This window comes from Charadrius vociferus, unplaced genomic scaffold (genome assembly GCF_000708025.1).
Source record: "Charadrius vociferus isolate BGI_N301 unplaced genomic scaffold, ASM70802v2 scaffold163, whole genome shotgun sequence".
NCBI lineage: Eukaryota > Metazoa > Chordata > Aves > Charadriiformes > Charadriidae > Charadrius > Charadrius vociferus.
The window spans coordinates 7,400,832-7,418,638 of record NW_009648332.1 but is presented as its reverse complement, the minus strand read 5'-3'; the positions used below and the strand labels follow the sequence as shown (position 1 = coordinate 7,418,638).

At 51.0% G+C, this 17,807-nt stretch overlaps 2 protein-coding genes across 2 annotated transcripts in view; one reads left to right on the top strand and one right to left on the bottom strand.

Annotated features, from left to right (window-relative positions):
- Nucleotides 1-8,124: 8,124 nt before the first annotated feature.
- Nucleotides 8,125-11,466, bottom strand: TMEM53 (transmembrane protein 53). The gene is made up of 3 exons (XM_009884670.1): nt 11,404-11,466; nt 10,721-10,833; nt 8,125-8,877 (listed from the first exon to the last, which is right to left on the bottom strand). The coding sequence occupies exons 1-3, from the start codon at nt 11,456-11,458 to the stop codon at nt 8,215-8,217; spliced, it is 831 nt and encodes a 276-aa protein (XP_009882972.1). The 5' UTR covers nt 11,459-11,466; the 3' UTR covers nt 8,125-8,214.
- Nucleotides 11,467-15,109: 3,643 nt separating this feature from the next.
- The window catches only part of LOC104286282 (chromosome unknown open reading frame, human C1orf228), an 8,301-nt gene continuing 5,603 nt past the window's right edge, over nt 15,110-17,807 (top strand). The window contains exons 1-5 of the mRNA XM_009884859.1: nt 15,110-15,315; nt 15,673-15,741; nt 16,228-16,394; nt 17,206-17,402; nt 17,570-17,654. Of these exons, the coding sequence (XP_009883161.1) occupies nt 15,110-15,315; nt 15,673-15,741; nt 16,228-16,394; nt 17,206-17,402; nt 17,570-17,654 (724 nt within the window). The remainder of the gene's footprint in view (nt 15,316-15,672; nt 15,742-16,227; nt 16,395-17,205; nt 17,403-17,569; nt 17,655-17,807) is intronic.

Genomic DNA, 17,807 nt, shown 5'->3' with positions numbered 1-17,807 from the left:
CCCGCCCCCCCCCCCCCCCCCCGCCCCCGGCTTCTTCCGCGCAGTCCCTCATGCTTGTCCCTGTCTCCTGTATCCTCAGCCTTAACCAAAGCTGCCATCTGGCCTGGGGTTTTTTGGGGGGTTTGGTTTTTTTTTTTATTTTATTTTCAGGATCCAAGAAACAGACACTGATCCGTTTCCCAAGGCAAACGCACACCCTGTGTACTGACTTCCAGCCCCACGCCGCGCAGCCCTGCCCCGGCTCCCCGGCGGTCACGGGGTGCCAACACCCCGGAGCCAGAAGACAGGGAGATGAAGGGTCTCATCTCCTCCTGCTCCCGCAGGGTCATTCCAAGCAGATCCCACCTGGCAGCACAACGTGGCTGGGGTGTTTTAAGACAGTCTGGAAACAGCAGTTGGATGAGGAGTTTGGAACTGGGACCCCAGCACCGCTGTGCTGCCGGGGCCTTTCCGGAGAGGGAAGGGCTGGAGAAGCAGGATGCCTCGGGGGTGATGGTCCCATCACTACTTCTCTGTCCTAAGCTGGATGCTGTTTTGCAGAGAGCAGCTGCTGTTCTTGGCGTCTCCTGTGCAATTTCAGAAGGATCCCATTGCACCACCCCCCAAAAAGAAAAGCCAAATCAAATTGAAGCAGCTGTATTTTATAAGCATCTCGGCAAAAGGCAACAATTCCTAACTGAGAGTTTCCCGGGTCTCCCAAGCTCACAGCAGCGTGGTGGCCTCTGAGACCAGAGAGCTGCCTCTTCCCCTGCTCGTGGGCACATCCCTGCAGAGCTCCCGGGGACCAGGGGAAGCCGAGGCATCCCAGGAGGGTCCTGACCCCTGGGGAGGCTGCGGGCAGGGGAGAGGGCTGCAGCGGTGGGCTGTCACCGCTGGGTAGCCCCCCGGCCAGCAGCACTGGGGCAGGGGAAGGGCAGCTACACGCACTTGGGTTTGGGTTTGTAAAGGGGGAGGGGAGGATTTGGGGGAGGTACAGCTGGGCTGCAAGTGCCACCCAGCCAGGGTGGCACTGCCTGGGTGCCGGGGTCTCGAAGATGGATTTGGGGAAGGTGCAGTTGGGGTTTGAGAGGCAGCTGGGAGGGGGGAGAGGGCAGGACACCCCCACCTCAGCCCTTCCTTGGCAATAGGCTCCGGGAGGGAGCCAGGCTTTCTGGTGGGGGGGCTTGTGGACCAGCCGTGTGCTCAGTGTACGTATGTGTAAAACCATATGTAACTAGTCATTGAGTTCTTTATTTTGGGGTTGGTTTTGGTTTTGTTTTGTTTTGTTTTCATTGTAAAGCCATCCCCTGTTTTCAAGGGGGGGGCCGCAGGGGGAAGGCTGGGGAGAGAGGCATCCCGGTTTGTAACACACATCTGCCGCTTCCCCTCTTCTGTAATGAGTTTAAATGATTTAAAAAAAAAAAAAAAATTGAAATATCGGAGTTACCTATCTTTGCCCAAAGAATCCCAGTTGCACAAAGCGATATTCCGGTGTGTCGATGATTGTGTGTCGGTGTATATTATACAAAGAGGTACTTGTCACTCCCGTTTGTAAACTACATTTGACATTAATTAAACAAGTATAAATCTTCTCGGGTGCTTCCCGCCTTTCTGTGTTTCCCTTCGCAGGCGAGAGGCAGCGGAGGAGATCTTCCCCCGCCCCCATATGTCTCAGCCCCTGGATGTGGGTAATGTCCCAAAGGGGAGCACTGGTCCTATTTTAGGGTGCAAGGACAGATGCCAGGGGATGCTGGGGTGGGACATCCCACCCCAGTATCCCCCTGCAATGATGCATCTCTGCCCCACCGTGGATGGGGTCCCCCAACTTGTCCCCCCCGGCAGAGCCAGGAGGGCAGGGTGAAGGGCACACCTCAGGGGACACATACACACACACACACCCCCCATAATGAAGTCTCGTCAGCTGCATTAGTTGGGGGCAGGAGGCGCCCAGCCCCAACAGATCTATACGTCCTGCATTAGGGGCCACCGGCGTAGTATAGGGTTACCCCGGCAGCAGGGACCGGGAGGCTGCTGTGGCAGGAGGGGGGGTGGAGGTCGGGTTCCCCCCCGGCGTGGGGCTGGCGCCGACGCTTTTGGTTTACAAACATTTTGCAGACGAGTCGATGGGGTCTGTAACCCCTCCCCATGGCCATGTCCCCTGGGGACGGGGTGCTGAGGGGGTCCTCAGGCTGGTGGGGGGTGGGCAGCAGGGTCCTCTTTCCATCTCCAGTGGTAAGGATGGGGAAAGGAGTGGATTTGGCTGCTTATTTTTGGCTGGCAGGGAGCAGCAGGGCATCTCAGCAACTCTTGGGTCCTCCTTCAGCCCAGAGGAGGCCGGAGGCCCCCCCATAATGAAGTCTCGTCAGCTGCATTAGTTGGGGGCAGGAGGCGCCCAGCCCCAACAGATCTATACGTCCTGCATTAGGGGCCACCGGCGTAGTATAGGGTTACCCCGGCAGCAGGGACCGGGAGGCTGCTGTGGCAGAAGAGGGGGTGGAGGTCGGGTTCCCCCCCGGCGTGGGGCTGGCGCCGACGCTTTTGGTTTACAAACATTTTGCAGACGAGTCGATGGGGTCTGTAACCCCTCCCCATGGCCATGTCCCCTGGGGACGGGGTGCTGAGGGGGTCCTCAGGCTGGTGGGGGGTGGGCAGCAGGGTCCTCTTTCCATCTCCAGTGGTAAGGATGGGGAAAGGAGTGGATTTGGCTGCTTATTTTTGGCTGGCAGGGAGCAGCAGGGCATCTCAGCAACTCTTGGGTCCTCCTTCAGCCCAGAGGAGGCCGGAGGCCAGGGTGAGGGGCAGGAAACCTCCCTCCCTCCCTCACCGCCCGCCCCCGCAGCCGGCTGCTAATATTTTATTTAAAATATCTTTAGGAAACGGAGGGCCGTGATGTATCGGATGTATTGAGAAAATGCTAATGTGTAATAGCGTGTGTCAGGGGCCTCGTTCATCACCCAGTGCCGCCTTCTGGGGGATCCATATCTACTTAACAGTAATGAATGAGGGAGCCCACCTAATGACAGCCCGCCAGTTTGTTATGGAAATGAGGCAATCCCATTAGGCAAAACACTTAATTAAACAAACTGCTCGGAGAGGAGGCCGGAGCAGGATGGGCACAGGCCCTTTGGGGAACCAGGGTGGGGGAGTGGGGGGGTGGTACCCGGCCCCCCCACATGTCAGGTCGGGGGCACAGAGGGTGCTGCAGCCCCATAGAGCCACAGTTCGCATCCCCCTCTCGTCTCTCCGGCACGTCGATGGGCGCAGAAACCAAACACAGATTTCCAATCAAACGTGTGTACTTGGCTCCTGCTCTATTGACACTGAAGCAAGAAGGGCTCAAGGTTAATTCCTTATCAATACCCTATTGTCAGCTCATTCATCACCCAGGGAGGGCAGGGGCTGCCCAAGCTCTCCCTGCCCTAGCCCCCATGGGTTCGGGAGGGTGCCGTGCACCCCTCTGCCCACCCCAGCCCTGCCCAGGTGGCCCATCTCCGGCCTGTGGTGCTGGGGACAGACGTGCAGCCCTGTAAGGATGTGGAGACGAGGGGATGAGGGCTCAAGTTCAAAGGGAAGGGGATGGGGGGATGCCAGGCAGGCGAGCCCCTGCCTCCCTTGCCCACAGTGGGGCTGTGGTCCCCAGCTGTGCTATTCTGTTTTCCAACTGCCCCCCAATTTCCCAGCCCCATGTTTCCGGGGGTCCCGACAGCCTTTCAGGAGGGCAGCTCTAAGTTCAGCTCCCTTCCCAGGGCTGGTGGGTTACAGGGAACCCAAGAGAGCTCCACAGTCCCAATTTGTGGGGATTCCAGAAGTTGGACCATGGTCTGTCTAACCACATTATTGAACAGATTTGCCTAAAAATTAGATAGCCCTCTCTGGGTGATGGAGAAGGAAATGGTGCAGCCTGGCTGGCCGATGTGGGAAGGGCAGTAAAGCCATTCCTGCCGTTAGACTTTTCATTTTAACATTCAGTTAAAGCTGAGAAATAGGATCCAGTACGACTTCCAGGGACTTGGCAGCTGCAGGGTTACATGCCGTTCCATACTTATTCATAAGCTCTGCTTCTCGACACCAGAGTTTGTTCTTTTTGGTTCTTTTCCTTGCCTCGAGAAAGGAGTTTTTGCAGGAGATGCTCTCAAGCATGCAGAAGCTGCACTGTGGGAGCCTTCTCCAGCATCTGCTGTACTTGTCTTCTGAACTAGACATCTCTCCACGCAGGAAAGAGGGTGCCTGCTGCCACCTCGTGGAGCCCTGCTCCCTCCCGGGCCCGAGCATCCCATGCTGCTGCCGCCAGGGAAGTTGGCACAGCCGCCCTGGGCCAGTGCCCTCCTCCATCACCTCCAAAGGGCGATGGACACCAGCCTCACACCTCTCCATCTCTCTTTACAAGCAGCAGAACATGGCATTGGGTTGCTCGTTTCCATTTCCAGCCATCCACACTTGCTTTTCCACCAGTGGCAGAGCTTCACACGTACAAAGGTGGTGCCTCAGCCCATACGCAATTTGCTGGCCCAACACACAAAAGGCAACGGCAGACTTTTAAAAGACCTTTATTAGGTGCGGACACAGGTCAGTCTTTGCCCAGGAGCTTGCATTGAATTACTGGCACCGCAAGATGCTCACCCACAGCTCCAAAACATGACCCCCAGCTGGGCTGGATCATTCCCCCAGTCTGCCCAGGTCTCCCAGCACCACAGCGTCCCGCCATTGCCTGTCAGCAGCAGCTCAGCACCCTCCAGCCCAGGCACACCACCACCCTCACCACTGGCTAAGCAGCATTTTTCTTCCTTTAAAACCTTCCCCCAACATCACTGCTGCCTGGGGAGCGAAGACAGCACAGGGGAGCGAGCCAGCTCCCTTGCAGGAATCACCCACAAACAGCTTCTGCAGGTGAGGAAAGGTTAATTTGTGCTTTTGCGAGATGGACCGAGCTGGGAAACATGCAGAGGCAGCAGCTGGCCTCTGGGCATCCTTCTCTGCCACCACTGCTGGTGTTTCACCCATGCTGCTCCACCAGCTGCGCCCAAGGACTGGACTGCAGCAAATCCTGCTGCGGGCTACCCCGGCAGAGATCGCCAGTGCCACATCCCGCTCCCCACCCACAAGGCAAGCCCAGGGACGCTGTGTTTTTCCTCCCAAGGAGTAGATCTGCAATACCTCTCCCATTCCTCGTCTCAGAGATTTACTTGGATTTACCACGATATCCCAACCTTTGGCTTCCACTGTTCAGGCTGAAGGTCTCGAGGAACACAGTCTGCACCAAACTGTGACAGTTTAGCAAGGATTAAGGGTTTGAGGCTGGTGGTTTGTTGGGTTTTTTTTTTTGTTTTTGTTTTTGGTTTGTTTTTTTTTTTTAAATCCAGTAGTGCTTGGATCAGTTCTTGGCCGTGTGCCTTTGGGCTCCCAAGTTATTAACCTCCTGTTTCAAATAGCAAGCAACAGAAATAAAGAGGGCAAGCATACATGCAGTATAGGAAAGAAGAGTGCAATATATCACAATACATTTAACACACTGCTCATAATCATAATTAAAACTTCCTGGGATATAGAAAACAAAAGCCAAGATTGGTCCTGATGACTCTCTCTGTAAATCACCGACTTACTCGACATCCCCCCTGCTCTTTGAGAGGTGTGTACAGGAATTAGCCCCAAATTTCAAGTCAGTTTTGCAGCAGTGGAAACCCCTACGAGCTGTCTCCCGCTTGTGTAACACAGGGCACCTCCAACTGCGGAGCTCCAGCAGGCAGCACCCGCTCGCTGAGATGGAGCGGATGGAGATGGAGCATCCCGAGATGGGGCAGAGCTGGGCTGGGCTGGGGGAGCAGCAATCCTGTCGGTGGGGAGGTGAACATGGGATGGAAGGTGTAGCTAACATGCGTGGGGCTCTTTGCCATCCAGTCGCAAAAGGACAGAGGGTTTAGCTCCAGCTCCTGCAAGCCACACTCCTGAACAACCCAAGTCCTTAAATAGAAGTTCAACACCCGTGGTAATAAAGAGGAACAGCAGATTCCCAGCCCAGCACAACTGTATTAATTCAGAGTATATTACAGAGTGTTTAACTGTTCTGTAAATACTCAACCCATAGAAACCAGCATGAGGGCAAGCGCTAGTTAAATAACCTTTATCACCTCTGCTCCCTAAGAGTTTTCACAGTACCACAAACAGGCTGGACGCTCAGAAGACACACTCCAGCTCTCCAGGAAGGCAGGCAAACAGATCACAGCTCAGGAGTTACGGCACTGGCAGCGCAAACCAGTGGCCTGCTTTAAAAAGCTGGCAGATCTCTGATGGGCTTCCTAGGATAGGGGACTGCGTCTGGATTTTACAGGTCCAAACCCTAGGAACAACAATTTCTTCATGAAAAGCAGCGAGCTGACAGCTATCTTACCGCACGGTAGCCCTCACAGCTCATCCTCACCCTGGAAGCTGAAACTGGCATCTGACCTACAGAAGACTGGACCCCAAAAAACAAGGGCTCCTGTGCCTGGAAGCAGTTTTCACTCGGAAAAAAGCGAAGACAAACCAGGCCATCAGCCCCTCTTCAGTTAATTCTCACCTATCCCATACATCCCAGCCCACCCTTTAAAACCACGCCCAAGGGAGGGTTATTCTTCACTTTAAAGAAGCGTTGCCACACTGGCCTGCTAGAAACAGTTGTGCTGGCCACTGACCACAACTCACCCTGTGCTGCCATTTCTGAGGTGTTGCAGGTCTCATTTTAAACTTCCAAATTATTTTAGTGCTTCCCAAGAGACCTCCCTCCCCGCATTTCGATTCAGAACAGCAAGTGCTTTGCAACTGAGGATGAGAGCACCCCCCAAGGGTGGGCAAGACAAACACAGCAGCGCACAGGCAGCAAATATCTGCAAAAAATCCTTGTGCTTTTCATGTTCTGACCTCTCAAGGGCGGCCCCTTGTTCAAACAGGCCCATAGCCCTCCAAAGCCTGTTTGCAAGCAACGTTTCACTAGGAAATTAAAGTCGGCTAATCCTGTCCACCATGTTATTAATTAGCTTGCAATGCTGTGACACGGTGCTAACACGTTATTAGCAGGCTCTCCTCTCTCCTTACCCCAACTTCTCCCCCAAATAAACAAGAAAACCCAAAACCAAACATGGCTGAAGTGCAGTGCAATGAGCTACTTTTTCACCAGGTGGAAGGAATTAATTTCTTGTATTACCAGCACACGCTGCACAGACAGCAAAGACTTATCATTTGAAGAGAACATTATGAGGGAAAAACATCAAATTTCACGGACATTTGTGGGCTGGAAGTGATTTAAGAAACACCCAGTATAAATCATAGCTCGAAGAGACAGCTTCATTTTTCTCTGTAGTTCCACCTTTCTATTTCTGAGGTCTTTTGGGTTACAGCTGTGCCAGTTTTCCTGCATTTCCAGATGCACAATATAGGCTGCTCAAAGACACACAATAAAAAATGAGCGGTTCTCCAAGAAAGCAAAACTACTCAGGAGAACACAAAAAAGACTGGAAGGAAGAAAAACAAAACACAAGACACATTCAAAAAGGTTAACTTAAATCTTTTGGTTGGAGAACACAAAAGTTACCACACACATTTGAGCTCCCATCAAGCTCAAATTTAACTTAACATTTAACTGCTCTATCTCAGCTGTTTAATGGAACCAGATGACAGCCTGGTCATACTGCCCTGCACAACCCTTTTCCAGGTCTTACACTTGTTTTCCGGGCCTGGTCTTCAGCAAGGACTATAACAAGAGGTGGGATGCAACAAGAGAAGAGAAAAGTCCTGCAGAGCTGCTTCTGTTTGCTCACTGCAACATAAAAAAGAAATGGCAGAGAGGAAAAAAAACAAAGACATGGAAGAGCTGTATTGTAAATCAGTACAAGGCAACAGACCACGCACATTGGACATCAGGGACAAGGAGACAACATGGAAAGCAGAGAACAATAACAGACAGGAAGAAACAAATAACACTCCATGTGAAATTTTAGTCCGTGACACCTTGGTAAAGAATCTTAACTTCAACCACGCTAGTATTTCACCTTCTGTACTTTAAATTAATCCATATCTACTTTCTGCTATAGCATGGCTGGCCCAAAGGCCAGCCTGAAGGCTTTCAGACTTGTAGACGGTGAAAGAAAACAAAAAACCTAAGAAGTCTCTACTTTCCTCCCTTCAAAGACACAAAGGCAAAGGGGATGACATATCCCATACAAGCTGAGCAAAGCAGAGGCAACATTGGAGGTCATTACACCACTAACAAGGTGAGCCCCTGACACAGTCAGACAGGAAAGTCGTACAGAGGTTGCTGTAATAGGTGGGATACACCCGCATGTGGCTGACATGAGCCGAATCCGAGAAGTCTACAGCTTTCACAGAGACATTGAGCTGCTGCCGGGCATCAGCCATGTGCTTAACGTCGCTGGCCTTGATGATGGCATCAGCCTGGGAATAGAGGTAAAGCTCAGGCCACCGCGAGGGTGCTTTCAGCAGGGCATCGTAATGGCTCTCGTGGATGAAGCGGGTCAACGGGTACAGCAAGATCCGCAGCACGACCGCTGTAGTAGCAAAAGCAAGTAAGAGGAAATACTTGAGCAGCACATTCGTGGATACCAAGACAGTTGCCAAGGCACGAAGGCCTCCTCTCAAGTTTCTTCTGCCAGGGGCACTATCAAAAATGGTGCCTGCTACTTTGAGGTTCTTAAATGGCTTGTGAGTGTGGAGCGCCTCAATGATGTAACGGTACAGCATGACACCACCGTTGCTAAAAACATGGAAAAGAACCGGTCTGTTTTCAATGCTATAGTCAAAGAGCAGCTCCAGTAGTCGCCTGGCTGGGGTCTGGAGAGATCTGATGCCAAAGGTCTCAGAGAAGAATATCATCCTCCATGGAGCCGTATAGCGGATGACGGTGCACCCCTAAGAAGAAAATAAATAGACCACACACACATTTAGACCATGATGTAAATTACGTGGAGTAGGCAAGCATCAGTACAAAGAACGTGGAAATTTGGGACAGGTTTCCAACAGAAACCACAGGGCCACAAGAAAGTCTTTAGTGTCAGTAGCAAAGCACGAATATGAATAGGATTATATAAATCCTAACAGCACACAGTATTAAGAAAATGTTTCTGCAGTAGCAGAAGCCTGAATTTGATGGTGTTTAAGATCCTTTCAAACCTTGTGCTAACTGGCACAGACCCTGGGGACATTGCCACCCATGCTTTTATAAGTGTTAGTCTCCACCCAGGAAGAGAAAAACATTTCCCCAATTCACAGACCTGCAGTATCAGCCATTTTGGTAAGAAGGGCCTGCTCTGGTACACATCTAGTTCATTACCTTGAAACAAACATAAGAAGGAGGCGGACCTTCTTCCTGTCCTTGGTTAGTACTTTTTTGCAGCTGTCTCTAAGACTCACTCGCAATCAACCAACACTGACATGATTTTCATAAGCTTTTCTGTAACACTCCAGCTGTGCAAATGAAGAGCACTGGTTCAGAGATTCAGAACACCTGTGCAATTAATTGCCTTTACAGTTAAGGCCTTATCTTTAGGTGTAGATTGGTGGAGGAGTTTCTAAATAGAGCAGATAGAACTACATTTATAAATGCTTTAGATCTTTTCTGGCACCTAAACTCACTGACATTACACACTGACAAACACAAGGCAAAGCCACCAAGACAGCCCTCCTGCCCAGAGCTCCCTGAACAGTGAACAAGGAAGAGGATATCAAGTTCTTAAAGTCTTCTGTAGCATCTTGTCATGGTTGCAGCCACTTCCTCATTAAGGAGCTAAGAAAACCTTTCCTCTCCCTTCCCATTCCTATAATCTTTCTGATAGAAAAGTATTTCCAAAAAAGGTGGCATGTAACATGCTCATGATCTGATCAGCAGCATCTCTTAGTCACAACAATCACTTAACAATTAATTCTTCACTAGAACAAGCCAATTCATCACTCTTGCACTGGATTACACATTAACAATAGATTTGTTAATGTACAAACTTTTCCACCTGCAGCTGAAACAGATTTGGATAAATAGAAGATCCTTGTATGCTGACAAAAACAAAGAAAAGTCTAGTATTTCCCCACGTCCCCACACTACAAGCTGGGATCATTCCAGTAAAACACAGTATTAGAAAGGAAATTATCATAACTTAGGGAACTAGCAATTGGACAGAGCTCTCTAATTCAAACACAAGTGGTGCCTAGTGAGCAGGTATGACTATCATAGGATGCCTGTTCCACAGACAGGATGAAACGAATTTAGATTACAACACTTAGATGAATCATATTCACAGGAAGGAAAAACCAAAGCAACAACAGATGCTGATGTGCTCTGTCAGTCCTCAGCCTTGCCTCGCCAAGTCAGTGCTATGGCCTATTAGTAAGCAGTAAATGCATAATCTGTCCCTGTATGTTTATCTGTTTGGAAAGCTAACACAGTTCATGTCATTCCTGAATACTCTCACACCTTTAAAAGCCTTAAAATATTCCAGCGATTCACACAACAGTAGAAAGTTTCACCAAGGAAGTATTTTTGTCTCAACTGCACGCACAAAGATGACATCAGCAACTGTTAGATAACGCAGACGGGGCTCCAAGAGACAAGGAGCTTTCAATGACAAGAGAACTCACCACTCACTCCAGTGACTCTTCAGACTGAGAAAGGCTTTAGAGTGATTTTACCAACATGCAGAAAAGTGGCAGTTTTTCAGACAGCTGTATGACAATGTCATCAAACTATAAATAACCTACTCACCTTCTGACTGTAGATTGCGCTGTATTTGGCCAAGTATTTGTCCTGGCAGCCTGCCCATCCTAAAAGAATCACCACAGGCTGACCATCTGCATGCCCTCTCTCCGTACTGCTCTCTGAAACAAAACACAAGATTTAAAATAATTGTTCTCCAGCCTACCACAATCAGAACTTACAGCAGCTTGCCCAGTTCATAAAGTTTAAAGGTAATGGTGAAGTGGATATTAGCTTAATTTCTCAGTCAGCTATGAATACTGCCTCATCCCGTTTCAGTATGTGGGTGTGCTCAGTAGGACAGCAGTTTCAATCCCTGCAGCTTCCCAAAACTCTCCAGGGATGCAAAGCCAGCAGCGTGCAGACCGCTACGGGGGGCAGAGACCCCCTCCTCACGAGCTGGGGAGGCCTCACAGACTGCTGCCTTCTTCCAGGCAAAAAAGGGAAACGTCCTGCCCTGCCCTCCAGGAACTACCAGACACTTGTTACGGAACAAATGCCCCCACGGCTCCCTCCCCCCATACCCTGAGGGGTCCCCCTCCACCTCCTCCACCCTCAGGGGTCCCCCAAGCCCGGTCCCCCGCGCCTCCCCCCTCAGCGGTCCCCAAGTCCGTCCTGTCACTGGGGTCCCTCGGGCCCGCCCGCACTACCCCTTCACCCTCGGGTCCCCCCAAGCCCGCTGGCCCCCGCACCGCAGGCCTCCCCCGGCGCCAGCTCCACCGCCGCCTCCAGCCCGCGGACCCCCATCGCCGCGCACTCCCGCCTCACTCCCCCCGCCGGCGCTTCCGCTCTCCCCACCGGAAGCTCCGCCCCCCCGCCCCTCCCGCAGCCAATGAAAAGGGAAAGCGCCCCCCCCGCCTCACTCTCTGTCCCACTCCCTCCCCGCCGCCCACTTCCGTAGCAACGCGCCCTTAGCACCCGGCCCTGGCTGGGCGCCCCGCCCACTGGGGGCGGAAACTGCTCCACCCATTGGGCCGTGGGGGCAAAGGCAGGCCGCGATTGGTTCAGTTGCGGTGTCAGTTATCCTGCGGGGTATCCGCCCCCTCAGGGAAGGTGAGAGGGAGTGAGGGGCTGAGGCACTGCGGCCGGGGGGGTTGTAGGGCCTGGGGTGGGTTTTGGGGTGTGGGGGAGCACAGGGCCTGTGGTTGGACTGGGTCAGGCCTGGTGGGATGGTTGGGCCTAGGAGGGGAATGTTGAGGATGCAGGGGATTAGGGGGGGTAAGGACTGAGAGGGATGTTAGGGGTCAGTGCAGGGCCCATTTGGGTGTGGGGGAGTGCAGGGGCTAGAGTTGGAGCTGGGTTAGCAGTGGGGCTGGAAAGCAGGACATGTAGGTGTGAGAGGTGGCGGGAGGGAGGTGTGGGGGAGCACAGGGCCTGTGGTTGGACTGGGTCAGGCCTGGTGGGATGGTTGGGCCTAGGAGGGGAATGTTGAGGATGCAGGGGATTAGGGGGGGTAAGGACTGAGAGGGATGTTAGGGGTCAGTGCAGGGCCCATTTGGGTGTGGGGGGAGTGCAGGGGCTAGAGTTGGAGCTGGGTTAGCAGTGGGGCTGGAAAGCAGGACATGTAGGTGTGAGAGGTGCCAGTGGGACTGTGGGTTAAGAGGGGCGGGGTAGGGTAGAAACGTGTTGGGATACTCTGGGGAAGATGCATTGTGTGTGAGGAGGGTTGGGGGCACTTGAGGTATGCCAGGAGAGGGTGAAACCTGCTGGGGAAACAAAAGCTCTAAGTTTTGCTGGAGGCTGGGCACGACCTTGATGTTGCAAGATGCAAAGGTGACACCAAATCACTGTCCTTCCGTGAGTCCAAGGCTATCAGTCCCTGGCACCGCACATTCGGACTGAGGCTGACACAGCACCAGTCTGCCTTTTGGTCTCAATCTGATGATTTAGCAGCACTCTGGATGTAAAGAACTGCTGAATTGCCAGAGCCAGTTCCTAAATCACTTGTGTTTTTCTTGGCAGGAATAAAGCCCTGCCCTGACCCAGCCTTGTTTTGATTAGGTCCAATGGACTGGGGTGACAGCCCAGCACTGTTGAGAGCAGAGTTTGAAGCCAACAAACAGGAGTTATGTGCTGATGCCAGCACTGACAAATGACTCAGGGAAGTCATTTAGCTTCCCTGTGTCTGTATGTTCCCATATGTAAAATGGTCATAATAAAAATATTCATGTACATTTTCAGGGTACTTTGCAATGTCTGCTTAAAGACTACTATGTCAGCAGATGCTGTTATTATAGCAGCCAGGGGCTGATACCACTGTATCCTCAGAAGCCTCATGCGATCATTGTTTCAAACTCTTCTCTTTTTTTTTACCATTGATTCATAGACAAGCCCTTTGTATCACTAAAATCCTCACGTCCAGAAGCTGGTGATGGTACTTCAGTATAGTGGGTGGTAACTGCAGCTTTATAATAAAAATAGAATAGCATTACACCACCAGCATCTTAAACATAAATATGGAAACATTAATTTAGAATCAATTTTGGGATGTTTCAGACTGTAAAGTTCTTTTAACTAGATCTCTGTTGAGGACAGAGGAGCACTTTATGGGACTGTAAATTTCATGCAAACAGTCTCTGTGAAATACAGATTCTCCCTGCACACTAGCTGTTCTCTCAATATCAATCATATGCCTTGCAAGTAATGTTTCACAAATATTCTGTAAATCACAGGAAAATGTTCGCAATAATGTGAAATATGACTTTCACTTGACTGTTTCACCAGAGGCCCCTAACAGGCCATTCTCCTGTCAGCACTAACATTTGTTATGGCTAATAACATTTTCAATCACAACTATTTTGGGAAAATGGATTTATTTTAAACCTGCTTCCCTGCAAAGGAGATCCTAAAAACGTCCTGCCAAGGACACAGACTCCTTACAGAGCACAGACCGTTAATTCCCAAATGAAATTTCATCTCATCTTAATTCTCAAACCTTGTTTCTTAGCCATGTGTTTGAAGACTTTGTTTGTTTTCAGGCACTGATGTACACCTTCACCTCTTGGTCATTGCTTTCAGTCTGGTTCAGATAATAGCAATAGAAAGTTACTTTTGAGCAGGTATCTTGGGGATATTCTGGAACTGATGTGGGATTTTGCTCCAGATTCTAGGAGAAAAGGCTTAAGAACTTTGTAGATAGGAAATTGGTAATCTTGGCAACTTGTATTACATTGAAAGAAACTTCTTATTCTGAGACCCAAAGATTTTGTGTAATTTTAACTTAATCTCTCTTAAACCACACTTTAAATAAAACCTAAAATGGTGCTTTTCTTATGTAGGAAGTCCAAGAACTGTGTTAGACAAGGTGTGAATTCCTTTCTCATCCTCAGGCATGTTGATACAGCTTGGTGGAGGACAACGCACCTGTGTTAATGCAGCTGTCTGTGACCTTGTCCCTCTTTCTGCGTCTGTGCATGTACACAGATACTGATGTTTAACTGCGAGGCTCCTTGAGATTGGTCAGTGTCTTAAAGCCAAATGCATACATGCAAGTGAAATTCTCACCTACTGAATGAACAGAGTTTTATCTTCTGACACTTATCCCTCTACTAAGTGCGCCTTCACTTTTGCCGGGCTGGAACAGGGGATATCATACTGAGCCAAAAGCGTGCAAAAGAAATTTGGCAAAATATGAATTGCTTTATAGAACACCTCTGTGAAGGGATGGAAGGAAGTGCAGGCAAGGGACGTTTCTGGAGCTTCTTCTGTTGTCTTGCCTATGGTTCATTTCAGGTTTTCTTAGATTGTTTAAAAACATGACATAGAAAATAGGTAAGAAAAAAACAGTGCAAACGTGTGTCATGCCAAAGGGTCCTAAAGCGCTCTCCCAGTGCCAAGGCCAAGCACATCTTCCTGGAGTGGATGTGGGCCCAGTCCCAGACTGTCGCTCCATCACGTGAGTGAGGCCACGCTGCACTGCTACGCTAACAGGCATTTACAGCCCCCTTGACCCTGTCACTCCCCATAAATCCATACCTATTTGTGCTCTCATTTCACCCTATTTACTCTCTGGCAGGTGAGATATGAGATGCAGTGTTCATATCATGAGGCTAGTGAGAAACCGAGGCTGGGGGAATGGGTGACATCAAAATGACTTTATTAACAGAGCAGAGAAGAGAGATCCTGTGGTGAAACCACCTGCCCTGCAAAATAATCTCAAGTCTGTCGCAGATTCATCGTGCAGCTTCAGACATACCAGGAACTCTCTCTTTGCCTCGGGTTTCCTATCTGTGAAATGAGTATAAAGGAAAATGAGATTAAATTAATGGCTAGCAAGTGTTTTAATATTATTTGCCAGAGATTTTAAATGTGGTTCTGGTGGTAATTCCTTAGTACAGACTTTATTCTATTTTCAAAATGCTTTTTTAACTTCTCACTTTTCTCTAGGCAGAAGAAATCATGACTTCTGTCAAAGAGCAGGAAGCCATCAGGAAGCTCATGGTTTTCTTGCAGGAATGGGATAGTGCCCACAACGTTGCTCGAAGCCGCATCCTGAATGACTTCATTAAAAGCAACGATGGCAACACAGAACCAGAGCTGGAGCTGGAGTTCTCCCAGGGAGCCAGCTTGTTTCTGGCTCGCCTAACAGCATGGCTCAGGATGACGTATCTGTTTCCTTGGACAGCTGGAGGTGGCGTGTGATAGTGGGAAGGGAAGGTTCTCTACCGAAAATTTGTTTAAAAATTAAGCTTCTGTATGGAGGCGTCCATATCCAGCTGTGTTCTGCAGGGGGGAGGAAGTGGCTATCTAAAGACGGAACTGAAGAGAGAGTCATGTCTGTCAGAAACATAGAATTAGTGTTTTTCCTCATATTGGGATGAGTGCTGCCTCTGCACACCTGTGAGAGGAAGGTCCATGCTCTCTTGCAGAGAGAGTACCCAGTTCAGACCTCCACACTGCCAAAAGGCAGCCTGAGGGACACCATGATGGTCTGTAAATCTCTCCTTAGCCTTGTCAAACAGCTACATGTACAGCACGTGCCTCGACAAGCTGCTCAAGTCCATTGGCATCTTCCTATCTGCTGCAAGTGGGTGAGTACAGAATGTCACTGCGTGAGAGGTGCGGTGGGAAGGGCACACAAGGGTGAGGGGGTGAATAAAGAAAATAACAAGTCATTGGCGGTCTTTTGGGAGGGCTGTGTAAGCATTTCAGGCAAGGCAGGCCCCAGTGAGGCTTGTGGTAGGAATTTCAAATGCTCTCAAAAACCAAATCCACTGCACCGCTGCCACCGGGTCACTGACACAATGTGGAAGGAGTGTGGTGAGAGCCTGAGTGCGGGGACGGGGCTTTCTGTGCCAGTGGTTCAGTATCTGAAACGAGCACAGGGTAAAACGGGAGCTGGTGACCTGGCCAGTATTTGTCTCTATGCTCCAGGAGGAACCTCCCTGTGTTCGCTGCCCGGGCACCCGGTGCAGCGAGGCAGGAGGTGATGGTTCCCAGGAGCACAGCGCGCTGACAGAGGAAGATGGGCTCCAAGGCAGGTGACATTTTTGGCTTTGTTCCCCCTGTCCTTGCAGGCGTAGATACCTTATTGAATTTCTGGAGATCGGAGGTGTCTTGATTCTCCTGGAAATACTAGGGCTGAACCACCTGAAAGAAGAGGACAAAAGGGAGGCTGTAAAGCTGCTGCAGCTCGTCGCAAACGCTGGCAGGAAGTATAAGGAGCTCATTTGTGAAAGCTACGGTAAGCGACGTGTCCATCCGTGCTTTTTCCTAATTCAGATGAGGATGTTCTCCCTGACCTCTGGTCCCCGGGGCTGCTTGCCGTGCTCCCTTCCCTCCACCTGCCAGATGGCAGATTGCCGCAGCGTTTGTCTGGCTGGAAGGAGTTCAGAGTCTCGGCTATTGTTGAGCGGTTGCATTTCATCCCCTCTCTCAGTTTTTAATGAGCTCACTTTCTTTACAGTCATTTCTTTTGATGTGATATTGCTGTCCTGCTGGTTGCAAGTGCTCCAGTTAAACCACAAAATAGTTTCCATTCTTACCTGCAGCATTCACCTACTGCAAACTTTCCCAGACTTCCCCTCTGGGGGTGGGAGGGTTTTTTGGCTAGTGTCTTTTGAAAGAGCATTATAAATTTTTTATGTTTTTTTTCTTCTCCTGGATAGTGGAAGCCAAACCCCATTAGTTGTCCTGTTGTCTGGATTATGGTGTCGGAGGCTATGGGGTGATACCTGCCATCACAGCTTCTTCCAAGGGAGACAAAGCGGCAGGATCGGCAGTGGGATCCTTAGCAGCACTGTTGGCATCCCAGTGCCAGAGTCTGCTTGTGTTATATGCCCACAGAAGGGCCTTGGCCACCTACTCCAGCTGAGAATTTTGCCAACTGGTTTTCCAGTTGGTGGTGTGGCTCCTGACAAGGCCAAAGAGTTTTTTTACTGGCTTCTGTTATCTGACCTTCACTGGATGTGGTGCTGGGTTCTTTTGGGCTGTCAGTGAAACACCTGAGGTGGGTGACCCAGACTCAGGACTTAAGTGTCCCTTTCTCTGCACAGGGGTGCGATCCCTCGCCGAGTTCTTGGCCGCTTCCAACTCAGCAGAGGCTCAAGAAGACGTGCAGGTTCTGCTGGACTCTTTGGGCCACGGCAATCCCAAGTACCAGAACCAAGTGTACAAAGGCCTCGTTGCCGTGCTGCCGTGCGCATCCGCCCGAGCCCAGCAGCTGGCTCTGCAGACGCTCGTGGTCCTGCAGGTGGGCAGTGGGTTGGGCTGGGGGTGAGGGGCAGCATCAGCTCCCATGTCTATCCTGGGCCAGTCTCCTTGGTGTTGGGGGCTGCACTGGGCAGCCCCTGTGCCTGGAAGAGGACAGCCTGGAGTACTGTCAAGACCATCCTTGTCACCCTGCCCGTTTTCCCCCAGGACGTGGTGGGAGAGGCGCCCTCCATCATTGTGGAGCCCGTGCTGGGCGTGCTGTGCTCAGTGCACCTGGAGGTCCAGTATGAAGGTAGGACCCGTCCAGACACCCAGGGTGATGGCCGAGGGGGCGTGGGGGACCCGCGGCTGGGGACTGCCATCTCCAGGCGTGGACAAGTGCGGCGGGGACGGAGGGCAGAGGAGGAGCAGCCTCGGCCCGTGCGGCTCCGGGTCCCCCGGACCC

Coding starts and splice junctions, on each gene's coding strand:
- TMEM53 (XM_009884670.1), bottom strand. CDS start 11,458: ATGGGGGTCCGCGGGCTGGAGGCGGCGGTGGAGCTGGCGCCGGGGGAG. Junction 10,834..11,403: donor GGCGCCGGGGGAGGCCTGCG/GTGCGGGGGCCA, acceptor GTTTTGTTTCAG/AGAGCAGTACGGAGAGAGGG. Junction 8,878..10,720: donor GCGCAATCTACAGTCAGAAG/GTGAGTAGGTTA, acceptor TTTTCTTCTTAG/GGGTGCACCGTCATCCGCTA.